Source organism: Aedes aegypti, chromosome 3 (genome assembly GCF_002204515.2).
Source record: "Aedes aegypti strain LVP_AGWG chromosome 3, AaegL5.0 Primary Assembly, whole genome shotgun sequence".
NCBI classification, from domain to species: domain Eukaryota; kingdom Metazoa; phylum Arthropoda; class Insecta; order Diptera; family Culicidae; genus Aedes; species Aedes aegypti.
The window spans coordinates 206,039,236-206,054,795 of record NC_035109.1 but is presented as its reverse complement, the minus strand read 5'-3'; the positions used below and the strand labels follow the sequence as shown (position 1 = coordinate 206,054,795).

The 15,560-nt window shown below is 41.6% G+C and overlaps 1 protein-coding gene across 2 annotated transcripts in view; it reads right to left on the bottom strand.

Annotated features, from left to right (window-relative positions):
• Positions 1–1,964: 1,964 nt before the first annotated feature.
• LOC5577031 overlaps positions 1,965–15,560 on the bottom strand; it is a 62,644-nt gene continuing 49,048 nt past the window's right edge. For both annotated transcript variants that reach the window (XM_021849794.1, XM_021849795.1), the window contains exons 2-6: positions 9,636–11,397; positions 9,403–9,574; positions 2,792–3,188; positions 2,148–2,713; positions 1,965–2,070 (exon numbers count right to left, since the gene is read on the bottom strand). In XM_021849794.1, coding sequence (XP_021705486.1) covers positions 2,005–2,070; positions 2,148–2,713; positions 2,792–3,188; positions 9,403–9,574; positions 9,636–11,368 — 2,934 coding nt within the window. In that variant the 5' untranslated portion in view covers positions 11,369–11,397 and the 3' untranslated portion in view covers positions 1,965–2,004. The remainder of the gene's footprint in view (positions 2,071–2,147; positions 2,714–2,791; positions 3,189–9,402; positions 9,575–9,635; positions 11,398–15,560) is intronic.

Sequence of the window (15,560 nt, the reverse complement as noted above, 5' to 3'; positions counted from 1 at the left end):
GGAGCTGATAGGATTGAGAATCGCTTCTTGGGATATTTGAAATGTAACAGGGACATGATCAGAATCAAAATCAGCATGAGTAATCAGTTGGCTACAAAGATTACTAGAGTCGGTTAAGACCAAATCAATCGTAGATGGATTTCTAGAAGAGGAAAAACATGTGGGGCTATCAGGGTATTGAATTGAGAAATATCCTGAAGAGCACTCATCAAATAAAATTCTGCCGTTGGAATTACTTTGAGAATTATTCCATGACCGATGTTTGGCATTAAAGTCACCAATGACAAAAAATTTTGACTTATTGCGAGTCAATTTACGCAAGTCAGTTTGGAGCAAATTAACTTGCTGCCCAGAGCATTGAAAAGGCAAATAGGCAGCTATGAAAGTATATTTACCAAACTGTGTTTCAACAGAAACACCTAAAGTTTCAAAAACTTTAGTTTCAAATGATGAATACAGTTGATGTTTTATACACCTATGAATGATGATTGCAACTCCCCCACATGCCCCATCAAGTCGATCATTACGATAAACAAAAAAGTTAGGATCTCTTTTGAGTTTCGATCCAGGTTTTAAATACGTTTCGGTAATAACTGCTATATGCACGTTATTAACCGTAAGAAAATTAAACAGCTCGTCCTCTTTACCATTCAGAGAACGAGCATTCCAATTTAAAATATTTAAATTATTATTTGGATCCATTAGAAAAACGTAATCCAATAACAATTTGATTTGTAAATTTTACACCTACTTGGACTGCTTCAGTCATAGTGGTGGCTTTGAACATTGCATCAATCATTAGATTCAATTGTTCAGTTAGAAAATTAAAATCAGAGGCAGACATGTCATGTGATTTCTCATTGGAATTTCCGTTAGACGAAGAAGCGGAGTTACCTGTGGCGGTAGGGTTTTTTCCATTTGATTTGAAACAAGTAGAATGGGTACCCATGGATCGAACAGGGGAGGAGCTCGAATTTCCTGCTACGATATCGGCAAAGGATTTACCGTGGGTAGATACATTCGAAATAGAAAGATTCGAACGGCTACCGGATGATTCTGGAGGGGGTCAGGCCCCCCTGGCCTCCCCTATTCCTTCGCCAATGTCCAAGGGACCATCGAGTTAGCCATGAAAACCAACTTTTAGTATGGTTCTCTAACTCGATATCGAGATACATGTTGGAACTCCTTTTCAACTTAGTTTGGGAAGACCTTCGGATCGCACATATAAACTTTGTGTAATACTTTTAACCGTTTATTCACTACTTCTAACTCTACCGATATTCTTGTCCACATGCAATAGGATCGTTCCTTTGCCTTTTCGGATAATAAACTTCCCGCTTCATGCCGCTTTATATAGGCTGTTTTTGTTAAGCTAGAATGGTTCACAAAATAGCTGCTTATATACCTTATAATTCTGACATACATAATATCGAGTAAGGAAGTGTTAACTACTACTCTTAACTTTCGAATTCGTTTTGCTTAACGTTCAACGCTCCGTCATCGTAATCATCGTCATCATTGAAACTTCAAAAGCAGTTTTTCTGTTCATAACTAAAAATTATTCGATGAAAATGTGTTCACTGTGTTTCGGTTGGAGAATAGAACACAGTGAACACATTTTCCTGTAAATTTTCTTGATTTTGAACGGAAAAACTGGTTTTGAAAATTCCGAAATCAATGACGGATCCTGCCCCCTTAACACTTCAGTCGTCGCGCAGTTGAATTATGCACAAAACTGCTGAAAAAACCTCGCTTTTCGTTCACAACAGCAGCGTGCTGGTTCTGGCGGTGGCACACCCGGCGACTGGAAGGTTAACTGACTAATAGAATTTAGTTATTATGTTTAGTATTTTGTGGGTTTCGTACTATCAAAGTGACCCGCATTATCAAAGATACCCCGTTTTACGGTACATATTTCTCAATTCGAAGGTAGGAATGTGATAAGATTAATTACTTCATATGCATTCATTATGCCAAACTTAAAATTGTTTTATTGAAACACTCCTACGTGCTTTTGAAACTGCTTGATATGTCGTGCAGATACACACCTTGTCTATCCTTTGTCATTATCTGCAAAATAAAAAAGCGAAAAAGGAAATAATTTATTACTTTCAGTATGTTTGTCAATGTCGCCACTTTGAACTTGCCATTTGTTTGTCTGTCGTTCCGAGCAGTCTGCGTTTGCCGGCATCGACTGTACCGATGTAATCGCTCAAATAGCTTTCTTGACCGGTTTTTAGGTCAATGAATCTCGCATTGCCTTCGATGCTAATACAAAGGACTCGTCCTCGGCTCAGGAAGTGTAACCAAGGCTTCCTTTGATCGAGCTGTTTCAGGAAAAATCGTTGATTGTGATATAAGGGAATTTGGTGTGAGCTCCTTTGATCCGAATGATAGGTAATGTGTTGATTCTCGCTCAAATGGCTGCTTAGTGATCGGGGTAGGCTATCTGCGTGACTACTAGCTTCGTGGTATAACTTGCGCTCATTTTTAACGATATTCTGAATGGCACAGGACTTGTTGTTTAGAATAGGACTTTGCTTCATGCTTGACGGTGTACATTGCTGATTTGCACTGCGGTCAGAGGATGAGCCCAGGGATGATAAAGATCCGACACTTTTATGTATTTTCAAAACATTGATCATGTTATCTGACGATATAGTGAACATAAATCCTTTCACAACAGGGTGTTCTGTTAGGCTCAATGTTCGTTCTAAAACAAAAATGATATGTTAAGGAATTTAGATCAAAAGATTCATTGATTCTATTGAAAAAATATATAAAAAATTACCTTGATTCTTCATTACAAGTGTACACTTTTGCTCCAAGTAATTGACCACCATAATTTTTCGGTCCAGTAAAACAAACGCTTTATTGTTAGAAATCTGCATATCGCTGTTTGACCATACATCGAATCCTCTGCATTCGTCATTTGTATTATTTTTTGAGTTGAGTAAATCCTCTAGGCTTCCTTTCAAGAAACTAGCTCCTCTAGAATCAGGTTCGTTTGAAGGCATTATAGTTCGATGGATCATTGAGCGCAAGTTCATTACGCTTTGCTGAATAAGGTGGAACTTGCAATGGTGAAATATGGTGTTGAGATCACAATTATTATCGGAGTTTATTGCGTGCAATGCTCGTGATATTGACCACGTGATCAGTATCCCTGCTTCGAAAAGTGTGATAACCTAATAGGGATATAACAAAAGATTAGCATTGTAATTACGTTACGTTTCAATTGCGTTCAGTACAGTCGTTAGAGTTTAATGTGGCTTAAAAATACGTATGTCAAAATTGATCGTTGGTTAAACCTCAACACGGACGACGACACGATAATAATGCCTCCAGTGTCCAGAATTTGTCGTCAAAGACGGTATGAAGAGTTCGCGTTTTATGTTTGCACATGTCGGCTTGCGGCATAAAACCATTGCGGGATGCGTTGAGCTTCTGGTAGAACATCTGCGTTTCTGCAATTCGCTTCCTCCAGGCGGCGTTTTTGTTCCGAAAAGACGGGTCTGCTGTTGCCGTTTCCGGTGATGATGCCGGAACCCTTCCAACATGACTATCCGCGTTGCATTCTTCTCCTCCAGAACCTGCCTACACTCCTCGTAGAATTAATCATTCCGTTGACTCCGTCCCACGTACACGACGTTGGTTTAAGCTGTGTCCTAAAGAAGGGCTCCATCAAGATTGAATTCTTCCGGTAGAGTTGCAGCGCGTGGTGACATCCGGCTTTTTTAGTTGCTCTATGTAATACCGAGGCGGTAGTCCGATAGTTTTGGATGCTGTTTGTCACTCTCGTTCATCAGCCGGTGTATGCTTTACTGCTCAATAGTCGGCCTAAACTTCTTCTGGTCAATTTGAAGGCCTTGATCTTCTATGATGTTTTTGACGTCATGACTTGCGCAGCTGTCGTACTAGAGCTCGTGCTGCTCGCAAAAAGCGTCTTTATCATCATCAGTGCCTCCGGAGTTGCGAGATGTGCTCGTTTTTTATGCTAAAGTTGAAGAACCGGCCCTTGATCGTCTACTTGCACATCCTCTTGTTGACGTACACCATTTCATCATATCTGCATATCGTTCATCATTATAAAAGCTGTTCCCAGGTAGTGTGTGTTACTGCAGCTCCGGCAGATGGTAAGTATTTTGTATTTGTTAGTAGGATACAAGATTTGAAGCCTGGCCTGTTTTGTGTTGACATGGCGTGGGACTCACGAGAGGCGTGCTTAACTACTAAAAAACTACCAACATATGCTTGATGGACCTTCCCCGGGACTACATCACGAAACCTGCGCTCATGCACTCTGCCAGTCTCAGCTCCTAGCTGTTGTGCTAGTTCGCTTCGGATCTTGATTTCGGCATAAACGCTGCTCACTAACACATTTATACGGTGTCTCTGCGACTATTTGTTTTTGTTAAAAGGCTAGCCCGTCCACATTCGATTGCAAATCATAAAGAAATACAATACAGTAAATGTTTTCTTCGCCTGGGCAGCTACTGACTGATACCACAATCAGCAGCTGCAACTCTCTTTATTCAAACCAGGTATATATTTACAATTCTTATCCAAATCTTCCACACTTTTACCTACGACGACGCATGCTTCTCAACTCACGATTCTTCTACCTGAGGTGCGACACTACCTCTATTCCAACACTCCTCCTTAGGGTCGCAACCTCGACCCCGATCGTCTCCTCCTCGTTTCGAACTTCGTACATGGTCCGTCCTCCTCCTGACTTCGATCCTGTCACACGAACTCCTTTAACCTGCCAGCTGCCATCCAGTTCCGATAGATCCAGTTCCGTTCCCGATAGATTCCGTCCTCCGTTGCGGCCAATCCATCCAGCCTGAGGATTCCGTGCTGTGCCACGCGGCTTATGCGGCCAATCCTCTTCCAGAACGATACATGCTGTAAGAACACGTTCCTGGGCCCATAACCTGTTTGTCGGAGTTCGCGGAGTCGCGCCTATTTTACGCAGCGGTATTTTACGTTTTGACATGATGTTCCCTCGAAAAAAGAAGACCAAGTAGCGAAGCTTGGGGAGAGTAATGTGTTTGGAGAGCTAATTACCTTATTAGCTCATAAATTGAGCCTTGAGATTATTGGTTAAAGATGCTCCTCGACGAACTAGTAGGGTGCTACTGTAGTAGCGGTTGAAACAACGTAGCTGAATCGATGGGGTTAGGATGCTCCCTCAGCACCGGTAGGTTATGTCCATTCACTTTTAACCCGATGTGTGGTAAATCACCAGTGATTACCAGCAAGCGTGAACCAGGAATTAGGAAATGCTTCGTTTCCACAAACGAAGTCCGGTTGAAATTGCAGTGAGTCACCGAGCAATGGTGATAGTCTCGCCGGCGTCGAATTACGATGATCGAAATTTCCACCTGATCCGAAAGAAAGACCACGAGCAGTACTGGGAGATGGAGAATAATTTTGTTGGAATCTCACTCACCTATTAAAGGCAAGTAATGTGCCTTGTATTTAATTATTCAATGCTCTTATGATGGCGCCAATTGCAACCGACGCCGTGAAATAAGATGGCGTTTCTCGGCTTCCAATAGAGGTGGGGTTGTGCGACTGCGTTGGTGAAATGAATACCGTAGATTGCCTACCGGATGGATTTCCTTCAACCATCCGGCTCGAAGGACCACTTGTTCGATAGCAAGACTGGTTCCGTGGGTGTGAACCTCAACGCAGCGCAATCCTGGGGTACCTCGCGGGGGTGGAGTCGTTGGCAGCCAACACGTTTGGAAAGTGGGCAGTTTATCACCGTTTTCGCGGTCTTTCGGCGTTGCACAGTAGAAACCGGTTTTACTTTAAACACACACCGTACTATAATCGTGATTTATTTAACTAAACTTCTTAAACTAGTAACATAATTATTTTAAGTTAAATTAAAGATAACGTATTCGACGCGACTGTCCGGATTGCAATTTTCTAATGAACTGATAAATTGGGCAATTTGGGGTTTGGCAAAAGGCCAGTCTATTGTATAATACAAAATCTTCTTCTCTCATATTCCCGCCCAAGCGAGAAACCCAACGATCGCTGTGAGTGGTAACGATCGGTAGATTGGTAGCCAATGATCGAGGGGAGGCTCAATGCAGCTTACCTTGAACTCCGACACTGTTGAAGATCTAGTCCGCTAAGACCACGCACATCCTAGCGAGGCTAGCCCGTCCACATCCCAATGCAAATCATAAAGAAATACAATACAGTTGATACCTCAATCAGCAGCTGAAATTCTCTTTATTCAAACCAGGTATATATTTACAATTCAACATCTCTTATCCAAATATCATACCTCTCGACAAATCTTCCACACTTTTACCTACGACCACGCATGCTTCTCAACCGTCGATTCTTCGACCTGAGGTGCGACACTACCTCTATTCCAATAGTTTTGCCCAATTGGCAGTTGAATCTCGCCGGGGCTGTGCACAGCTTTCTGTGCGACGATGCATTCTACTCTGACGTGAGGCCATCAGAGCTCTGTTCAACTTCTACTGGACGCTCATGTGCACTTCGCTACTCTACGACGACTCGTTCTCGCTTCCGGTTACAGAATAACTTCCGGCTCACTGGCGCCCTGACGACAAAAAACTGGTGGTTTGTGGCGATCGATACTACTCGGCCTAGTCCCCGATGGTGGAGCAAGCCTACTCCAGCTACGCGTTTCTTCATGCTTCAATACTGGCCGGTGGAGTGCCGAAGTCGGTCCAGCGATTTCGGTTGGTTCACTCGTGCTTATTCTGCGCGGCGTGTGAGGTGACACGAGTCGAATGAGGTGACAATTGTCGACTCGCTCCCATTTGATTAGCATTAGTCGTCTCACGTCACTCGCAGTGAGAGTGACTCGTCTCGACTCACACGCCGCGCAGAATAAGCACAACTGGCACTCTGACGACTCAAACCGGGGATACGTTATATACTAGTCAGAAGAGTTCCCGGCGGTGGATTTATCCTACTCCGACGAAAATTTCTTCGGCGACGGAAGATCTCCTGAACTGATGCTATCCAGGCAGGCCGAGGTCGGTCCTACTTTTCCAGCGGAAGGACGCATCCGGTTCACAGGCGCCCGACGATCATTTCCAGACGGTGGACTCAGCCTACTCAGAAGCTGGCCGATTTTGTTGGAGGGAAACTTCCAGCTCACGGGCGCCTCGACGATTATTTACCAATTTTGTTTCGCGATCTATTCAGCTAGTCCCCGGCTAAGCCTACTCCGACATGAAGGTGGTTGAGTGTCAAAGTCAGTTCTGCAATTCCGGTTGGAGGATGACTTCCGGTTTGCAGGCGCCTCGACGACTTATTACCGATACTACGTTACGCTCGTTCTACTCGGTCAATTCCCTGATGGAGGATCTAGCCTACTCTGATCGCGTACGATAGTCTCCTCTATGTTCTCTCTTCAACAGACTGACTTACCGAGTGCCGAGGTCGGTCCGACAATTTCGCTGGGAGGTTGGCTTCCGGTTTATCGGCGCTCCGACGACCCGACGTCAAGCGCTGTTCTCTGCGTCTCGTTTCGCTGCTCTACTCAAAAGTTGCGCTGTAAGCCAGACATTTGCGTTACCATGTTGGGCATCATATTTCAAAGATCGGAATCGCTTATTATTCCGTGTACCACGCTTTCTACGCGTTCTATGTTGAACCACGGACAGTCGAAGACAACATGCTCTGGCGTTTCTGCAATCCCATATACTCACGACAAAATGGCGAAAACGCACGGCCGAATCGATACAGATACTGCTTTAAGCAGTCGTGACCTGACAGGAACTGTGCCAGGTGGAAGTTCACTTCTCCATGCTCCCTGTTCACTCAGGCCAATAGATTCGAAATGAGCCTGTGGGTCAAGCTGTTGGTCCACCTTCCTTTCACAGAGGCATCGTATTCTTGCTGCCACTTAGGCAGCAAACGAATTCTTGCCAACTTCCTCGCCAGGGGGTTTCTCTTTGCTGATAGCAGCTGATGTTTTCGGTCAGGATGATACAGATCGAGATAATCCCAGCGACCACGCATGCCACCTCCAACGATATAGTCCTGCACGCGCACACCGATCGCAGGGTTATGAGTCGGAAGGCGCTGTATAACTTCTCCCGATTCCGCTTGGTCTGTAGCACCGCGCCTCAGGTTGGTGCACTGTATTTTAGTAACGATGTTCATACGTCAACCAGAAGACGCCTCTTACTGTTTCTAGGACCACCTATGTTGAGCATAATTCTTGTGAACGCATTGCTCGCCTTCGCCACCTCCTCGCATGTATAATCGACATGACTTTTAAAGTTCAGCCGATCGTCTAGCATTACACCAAGGTGTTTCAGCGTTCGCTGTGATCTCGACATGCATGACTGCTTTGTGATTGCTAACTAGTAGCACGTCCGTTTTAAGATGTGACAGCTTGACTCCCTCCATAAAATCTTCGACCAGGCCAATTGCCTCCGTTGCCAGCATTTATACTTCCTACTGCGTCTCACCTATTACCGTTAGGACGACGTCGTCGGCGAAGCCTACGATCTCGACCCCCTTGGGTAGTACATCGCGTTCCATAGCGTTGGACCCAGTATGAAACCTTGTGGGACTTCAGCCGTTATTCTTAAATCCTTTGGGCTGGCGTCGGTTTCATACCTCGGTACTCGGTTTTGGAAGTAGCTCTTCAAAATGTGGCACAAGTAGTCTGTGCAGCACTGGCGCTGTTGAACGCGTTCTCCACATCTATCGTGACCACAGCACAGTAACGATCCCCTCTATGCTTTTGTTTCAATGCTTTCTCGGCCCTCTCCAGTGCCGTCCGAATTGCGTCCACCGTCGACCTTCGTTTCCGGAATCAAAACTGCCTTTTCTGACAGTCCGTGCTCGCTTTCTGTGCATTTCATCACCCTGTTAAGGATAACCGAGTGTATCCAGTAAACGTATAGGCCTATATGACCCTGGATCTCCGTGCGGGTTTCCTGGCTTCGGCAACAATACTAGTTGCTGAATTTTCCATATTTATGGAAATTGACCTTCCAGGCATTTCTGCATAACCTTCCTAACCATATCTGAATACGCAAGGACCGCTGCTTTAAGTGGCACGTTAGGGATTCTTTCAGGCCCCGGGGCTGCTATAAGCTCATCGTTGGAGCTCCGACACTACCATATGGTGTGGCTGGCCAAATTGTAGGGTCTATTTCATACCTTCAGCTACGTGGTGTAGTACCAAGCTTACGCCATGCCCAGAATTTAGCAACCAACTAGACGATAAACTCGTCATTTGCAAACGTTTAGAATCAGAAAACGAATGATTCCACTTGAAATATTTCTTTTTCATTACCATGTAAAATTTTATTTGCGCAATTCAAGTAAATAGTCCTATTGTCAAAATGTTTAATATTCAAGTTACATTGGCTAGTAACTAACCTGATATGTCGCCATACTAGTGCAACCGGTAGTTTGATTTGATGAACGAACCGCTACAATGCTTCCGTAGTGACAATTTCCAGCATCATCGCTCGATTGATTACAGGCAATCAGTTGAAGCGGCGCCGCCAGTTCCTCATTATTATTCTCCATATCCCAAAGGCATAACGTTCTGAAAACACATGTGAATAAATAACTAAGATGATACATAAGATAATTGCTTAGCTCATTACCCGTCGGTTGTTCCTCCTAAAATAATGGGACCGATTAGCTCGGTACAGGTCACAATGCTCCAGCATGAGAGGATCACTTTAGGGCGGATGCAGTTTCGAGTATCCCACACGCTGATCACATACCTATGAAAGGATTTTTCCACGTCACATTCATGCAACGTGAGAAGAACGTGGCGGGATTTGCTGTCGTAGTACGCAGACGTTACCGTACTGTTAAATGGCGTGGTTTGAAGGTTAAGATCTAATATTTTAGTCACAGATTTATCACAGTTTTCAGTATTCCGAACCAGAACTGCTTCAACAGCATGCAGGGACCGGTTCAGGAATGATCGAAGACCATCTAACTTGTAGTTCAATGTGTTAGTTAGCTGAGTTTTGCAAATATTAGGCAGCTTGTTTGACTCAAGGTTATCCAGAAAATCCGAAAATTTATCGTTCTGTTGAACTATGGAATTCTCAAAGTTGAAATTTTCTTGAGAAACTCCTAATTTTTCCTTCATAAATGCTTCGGGGTCAGCATTCATATTATTCAAACAGACCAGTGAAAACTGAGGAGGATGCTGAATCCACGCTGACTTAAGATGAATATTGTCTGTTTGTACTTCACTGGAGTGGGTGTCCGTTTCTGTTTGTGTGTAGTTTTGGACATCCTTTGGCCTACCATAGTTCTTCACGAAGTATTCATACGGCGCCGGTTGATCTTCGTATAGCTCGAATATCATCGTGTTGAATGATATTTTTTCCAATATGTCAGCGTAACGTTTCTGCAGAATTTTCGTACTACTAGACGCAGAGTGGTTTTCAAACATCCCGCTATTCATACCAGAATCTGGTTGATTGTCTTCTAGTTTTGGTTCGGTCATGAACGAGTTGCCATTCTCATTGACCGTCAGTAGCCGCTTCATTTTCATGTCGTAGTTTCCAGAATCCAGCTTCTGTTCAATGTTCGTTTGTGATTTCCCATGCTCTTCATCAGAACTTGATGATGAGTCCGAACTAGTAGACGACGAGGACTCTGATGAACAAGAACTTCGCGTAGATGCAGAAGAAGAGATCGATTTCTTCGATGATCCAGATTCGAAATCGGATTCATATGACTCAAACTCCGACTCGTACTGATCATCGTCTTCGTTTCCAGTAGCAGCCACGTTGTTGACGGTTTTCGTATTGGCACTTGATGATGAACTGGGTTTGCTGCTCTCGAAATGAATATCAAATGAGATCGGCGTTTTTGGCTTCTCTTTGCCGACTTCATTGGAAATGTGAGGTATCTGCTTCAACGCCGTAACTTCTTCCGGTTTCAACGTTCTAGTTCTCGTTCGATCTCGCGACGTTGACACCTTCGATATCTCAGCTGTTGGCTTTCGAGTACTCGGTGGAGAATTAACGGTTACGTTGAAATTTCCAGCTATCGGCTTTTTTGGTTGGGATACATTTCTGGTTGTTGATGGGGCTAAGGATTGTTTTTTGAGCTGTGTGAGGCTCGCTTTGGTGTTTGTTATCACACGTTGTTTGACGGTATCAGTTTTTGGTTTTAATTCAGTTCTTCTCGTGCTAACTGGTTGAGATGACTGAGGGGTTGTTTTTTTTGCTACAGTTTGTGGAATTGGCTTTGTCATCAAATCTGTTTGTTTCTTTTTCGTATCTTGGTTGTCATCTGTTTTCAGTGTGGTTGATGGAAGTCTTTTGATCAAATTGGGTTTTTTGGTTAGTTGGGTCGAAGCTTTCTTCATGATTTTATGATAACTTTGCTAAATACATCCTGAAATGATAAAGATTGTTATAAGTTAATGTATTTATCGACGATTACGAAATGTTAAAAAAACTAAGAGTGCATGTGTTTGGTTAGAACCACAGGCCCGTCCTCCCAACTCTGTAGTTAATGCCTCTCCAATAAATAATAGCAATGATAATATATAACTCAATAAACTTGGTGAGCATGTATAATTTTGAACGAACAATCGCATGATAAATTCTAAGGCCTTCAGATAAATAGACGGGGTTAGTGGTCTGATGGCTACCGTTTCTGCATCATGGTCATGGGTTCAATCCCAGGCGCGTCCCTTGCTTCATACTTTGTTGTTGTATCTTTCACTTGCTTCTATCTTTGCTTAATCTGTCACACTTAATTTATTCGTTCATAGCATTTGCTATAGAACCAAAAAGCAAGCCTAGCTGCCATAAAATTACCACCGCTACACCTTCCCGCATGAACTGCCGTAGATGCAGGGGTATATCCGGTCTACTCTGGGCCAGTTTTAAATGCAACGTCAATTTATTTTCCAATTTTCAAAAGATGCCTGTTAGTCCCAAGCAGTCATCTGGTTGGTTCCTTGTGTGATCGCCAATACTGGAGGACCTATTCTGAGGGGATGGGTTGGATTCCTGGCACGTCTTGGTCTGCTTCTGGATCCAAACGCCCCCGTGGTTTGTCAACCGTGATTATGTAGCGTAACTTAAACTGTACTTCACGGGTAGTGATTCGTATTTCTTCTTATCTAAAACCTCTCTACTGTCATTAAACTTATTCAGTAATGCTTCTCTTCAAACTTTCTTCCACTCTTATCTCACTTGACGCAATAAAAACGTACAGTGTCCATATATTATCCGAACAACATAATATGGGAAATATTAGCTCGTTGAAATATACTTTTTCTAATCATATAAGTACCGGGAAAAAAATTGATTTCATTTGCGCCATTTTTAAATGTTACGCTTGAAAAAGTGGATGAAAAAACTACAAAAACGCTTATATCCTTTCATAGGAAAATTTTAGAGGTGTGACGTCTTCAGAGAAAATATGTATTTTGCTCATATCTAAAACCCTTTAGAACATAGTAGGCTTGGAAAATTGATAGTTTCGTTAGTATGGACCGAGTTCATAATCTGACGTTTGAGTGGTACCGTGTTATTTACGTGACCATGACAACGAGTGAAATCTGCACCGCTCAAATGTCAAATTATTGACAATTCGAGTGACAATTAGAAGTTCGGCAGTCAAAACTTCGGCGAAGCTCGGCGTCGGCATTCTAATTTAGTGCTTCACCGACGCATAAGAAATGCCTCTATCGGCGTAGCACTTCGTTAGAATTTCGGCGAACTTTTGTAGGTGATATTTCATTTCTCTTATGAACTTCGGTCTAAAGTTAATCTGAATGCTCAATAGTTAACTCGTGCCCTGCCCATAACTGCACATTTGTAACATTCGACAAAAGTAGGCATTGAGTAAATGGAACACCAAGTGTGCATTTCATGGCAGTATGGGAGAAAACTAAAATTTCTAAAAAATACCAGGAACTCAAAAGTGCTTATTTGAGGCTGAAATTTTGTACTACTCATATCGCATACTGGGTGAAGTCAGCATATAATTCAAATAGAAATTTCATTGCTACTATATTATGAGGCTCATGTATAATCTCAATGTGAAAATTACCAATGTGACAAAACAACTTGGTATTTTTTTTCTTCAAATTTTCTAGACAATTTCACAGATTTTAGTAAGTTGATCGAAAGTATTTATCATTTGATGACTCTCCTCGATATTAACTCAAAATTGTCAAAAATGTCGAATGTGACAAATATGCAGTTATGGGCAGTGCATTGGTCCATTGAAGAGAAAACGATTTTTGATCATAAAATTCAAAAGTGACCTGTATCTCCCAAACTATTGGATATAAAGAAAACTGATGTTTTTCGAAGTTTTCATATTTTCAATAGTCTACAATATTTTAGAACATTTTATTCTGCTATATTTTGAAATAAAAAAGTTTGAGCAAATTTCCGAAGCTATGAAATTAGGCGCTTAGGATACTTTTACATATAACGCGCCTTGACCAGACAAACAAATGTTCAGAAGACACCAAAACGCTATCTATTATATTTTTCAAGTTATTAATTTATTCCACTTAATTTTGTTCCGTGGACCAATGTGCATTGGTACCTCGCGTACCTGAAGGGATGGAATGGACCCATTTGTGTGGTCTTTAGCCTCCTGCCCAGCAGCTTATATCCCAACCTCTTCGCGGTACTGACCGGGGAATGAGCAACCTTAAGGTGAAACATCTCGGAATCCAAAGATGGCCGGCATAATGGCCGACTTGTGCCCCTACTCACGTTTTCAAAGGCACAAAACTGGAGAAATAGTTAGAAAACGTTTCTGATCTTCTTATTTTAAGCTTTCTGACAGTGTACAAAGCCAAAATAAAAAGTGCACGGTTGTTGGATGCTTTTTTCGCTAGATTTGTGCCTTTGAAGTTTTAGTGCAATCTTACAAGTTGATTCCAAACTGTGTAACCTTAAAGAGCGCGGATTCTGCATCTTAAGGACTGTTCATTTTATAAAGTGGACACTTTGTTTTTGCTATATCTTTTTTATTTATTGATAAAATCGTAATCGGTTCTCTGTGCATCGTTCAACTCACGGTGTACTATATTTAAGAAGGTGATATATTCCGAAAACTGACAACTACTTGGCGACGTCATTCCTATCCACCTCGAACAAATTTTCGAAAAAAATGATCTAGTGGTCCGGATGGTATATGGTACGATAGGAGTGACGTCACATGTTTTCAACCAAACTTGATGTTTACATCAGTGAAGAGCCTGCCTTGTTAATTTTTTATGCCGTGGTTCAACTATTATTCTACAATACTATTAAAATATAAGATCTTAGAAAATGCTTTTGGTTGAAGAGCCAAATAATTTTTCCAAAAACTCCTAAGAAAAGCTGTTCGTCAAAGTTTAACATTATTTTTCGCAAAACAAAAATCCTAATTTTTATGAACATATTGTATGTTTGTATCCTTTACTATTCTACAAAAGGTATAGCTTTGAAAAAATCAACTATATTCCACCATTCTCTGACATTAGGTAACTTTAGTGATGCACCCATTTATGGCCAAATTTGCTGATACACCATCCTTTCACTCCCAGCAAAAGAGGAAAGTAAAAAGCGAGTTCAAAACTGGTCTGGTTTACTAAATAAACTATATTTGTTAAAACGAGAGCCAAATCGTGCGTTTAAACCACAGTCCTAAGCACAAATTTTACTGTTTATGGTAGTTTTACTAAAAAGTCTCATACTTTTAAAATCGTGTACGCATATTTATCGATCTGCAGCAAATTGTAAATGGTTTTCTCCAAAAATTTCAATTGGTAATCTCAGAATAACATATTACAAAAATAATAGGTGCAAAATGAAGTCGATTTTATTACAGCAGTGTTGCCAAGTTGATGATTGTCAATGTACTTTGAAAGGTCTTCTAAGAATAAAGCAATTGTGTATCTATTGTGCTTTAAATGTCACCTGGGACTTAATAAGTAACTCTATGAAGGCGTAAGTCATTTTTCATATTAATACTATATTAGGACTTCCGTCAGGACGTACTTTTAACCAAAAAAAATCTACTCATACCGATCCCCTTCAATTTTAAAATGGTTTTCTCTAAAAATATAGGGGGAAAATGATGTTATTATATCTGTAAAATTGTTGTTCCAAAAATAACTTGATTTTTTCCATCAGGCTTCTAGTTGATGATACTTTCGAAGAACAAGCCCTTTTTGAAAATAAAAAATATAAATTGTCGAATTTTCCAGCCAATTTCTAACAATCATTGATTTTGATAACCTCCAAAAACCGACCGTTTTAATCGTTGTTCCATATTCGTGTGAAATTTAATTAATTTTGGAGAATTTTTATTATCACAACATTGTACAATACTAGTCAAACGATGTGCAGAAAACCGATTGAAATTTCATTGATAAATTAAAAAGATACAGCATGCACAAGGTGTCCACTTTATAAAATGAACAGTCCTTAGCGTTGCTTTCCAACACAAAGGGATTAGGGTAGATTGCCAATTATTGCACACCACCCAATTATTGCACACTTGCCAATATACGGGGAATATTACACTGATAGCAATGA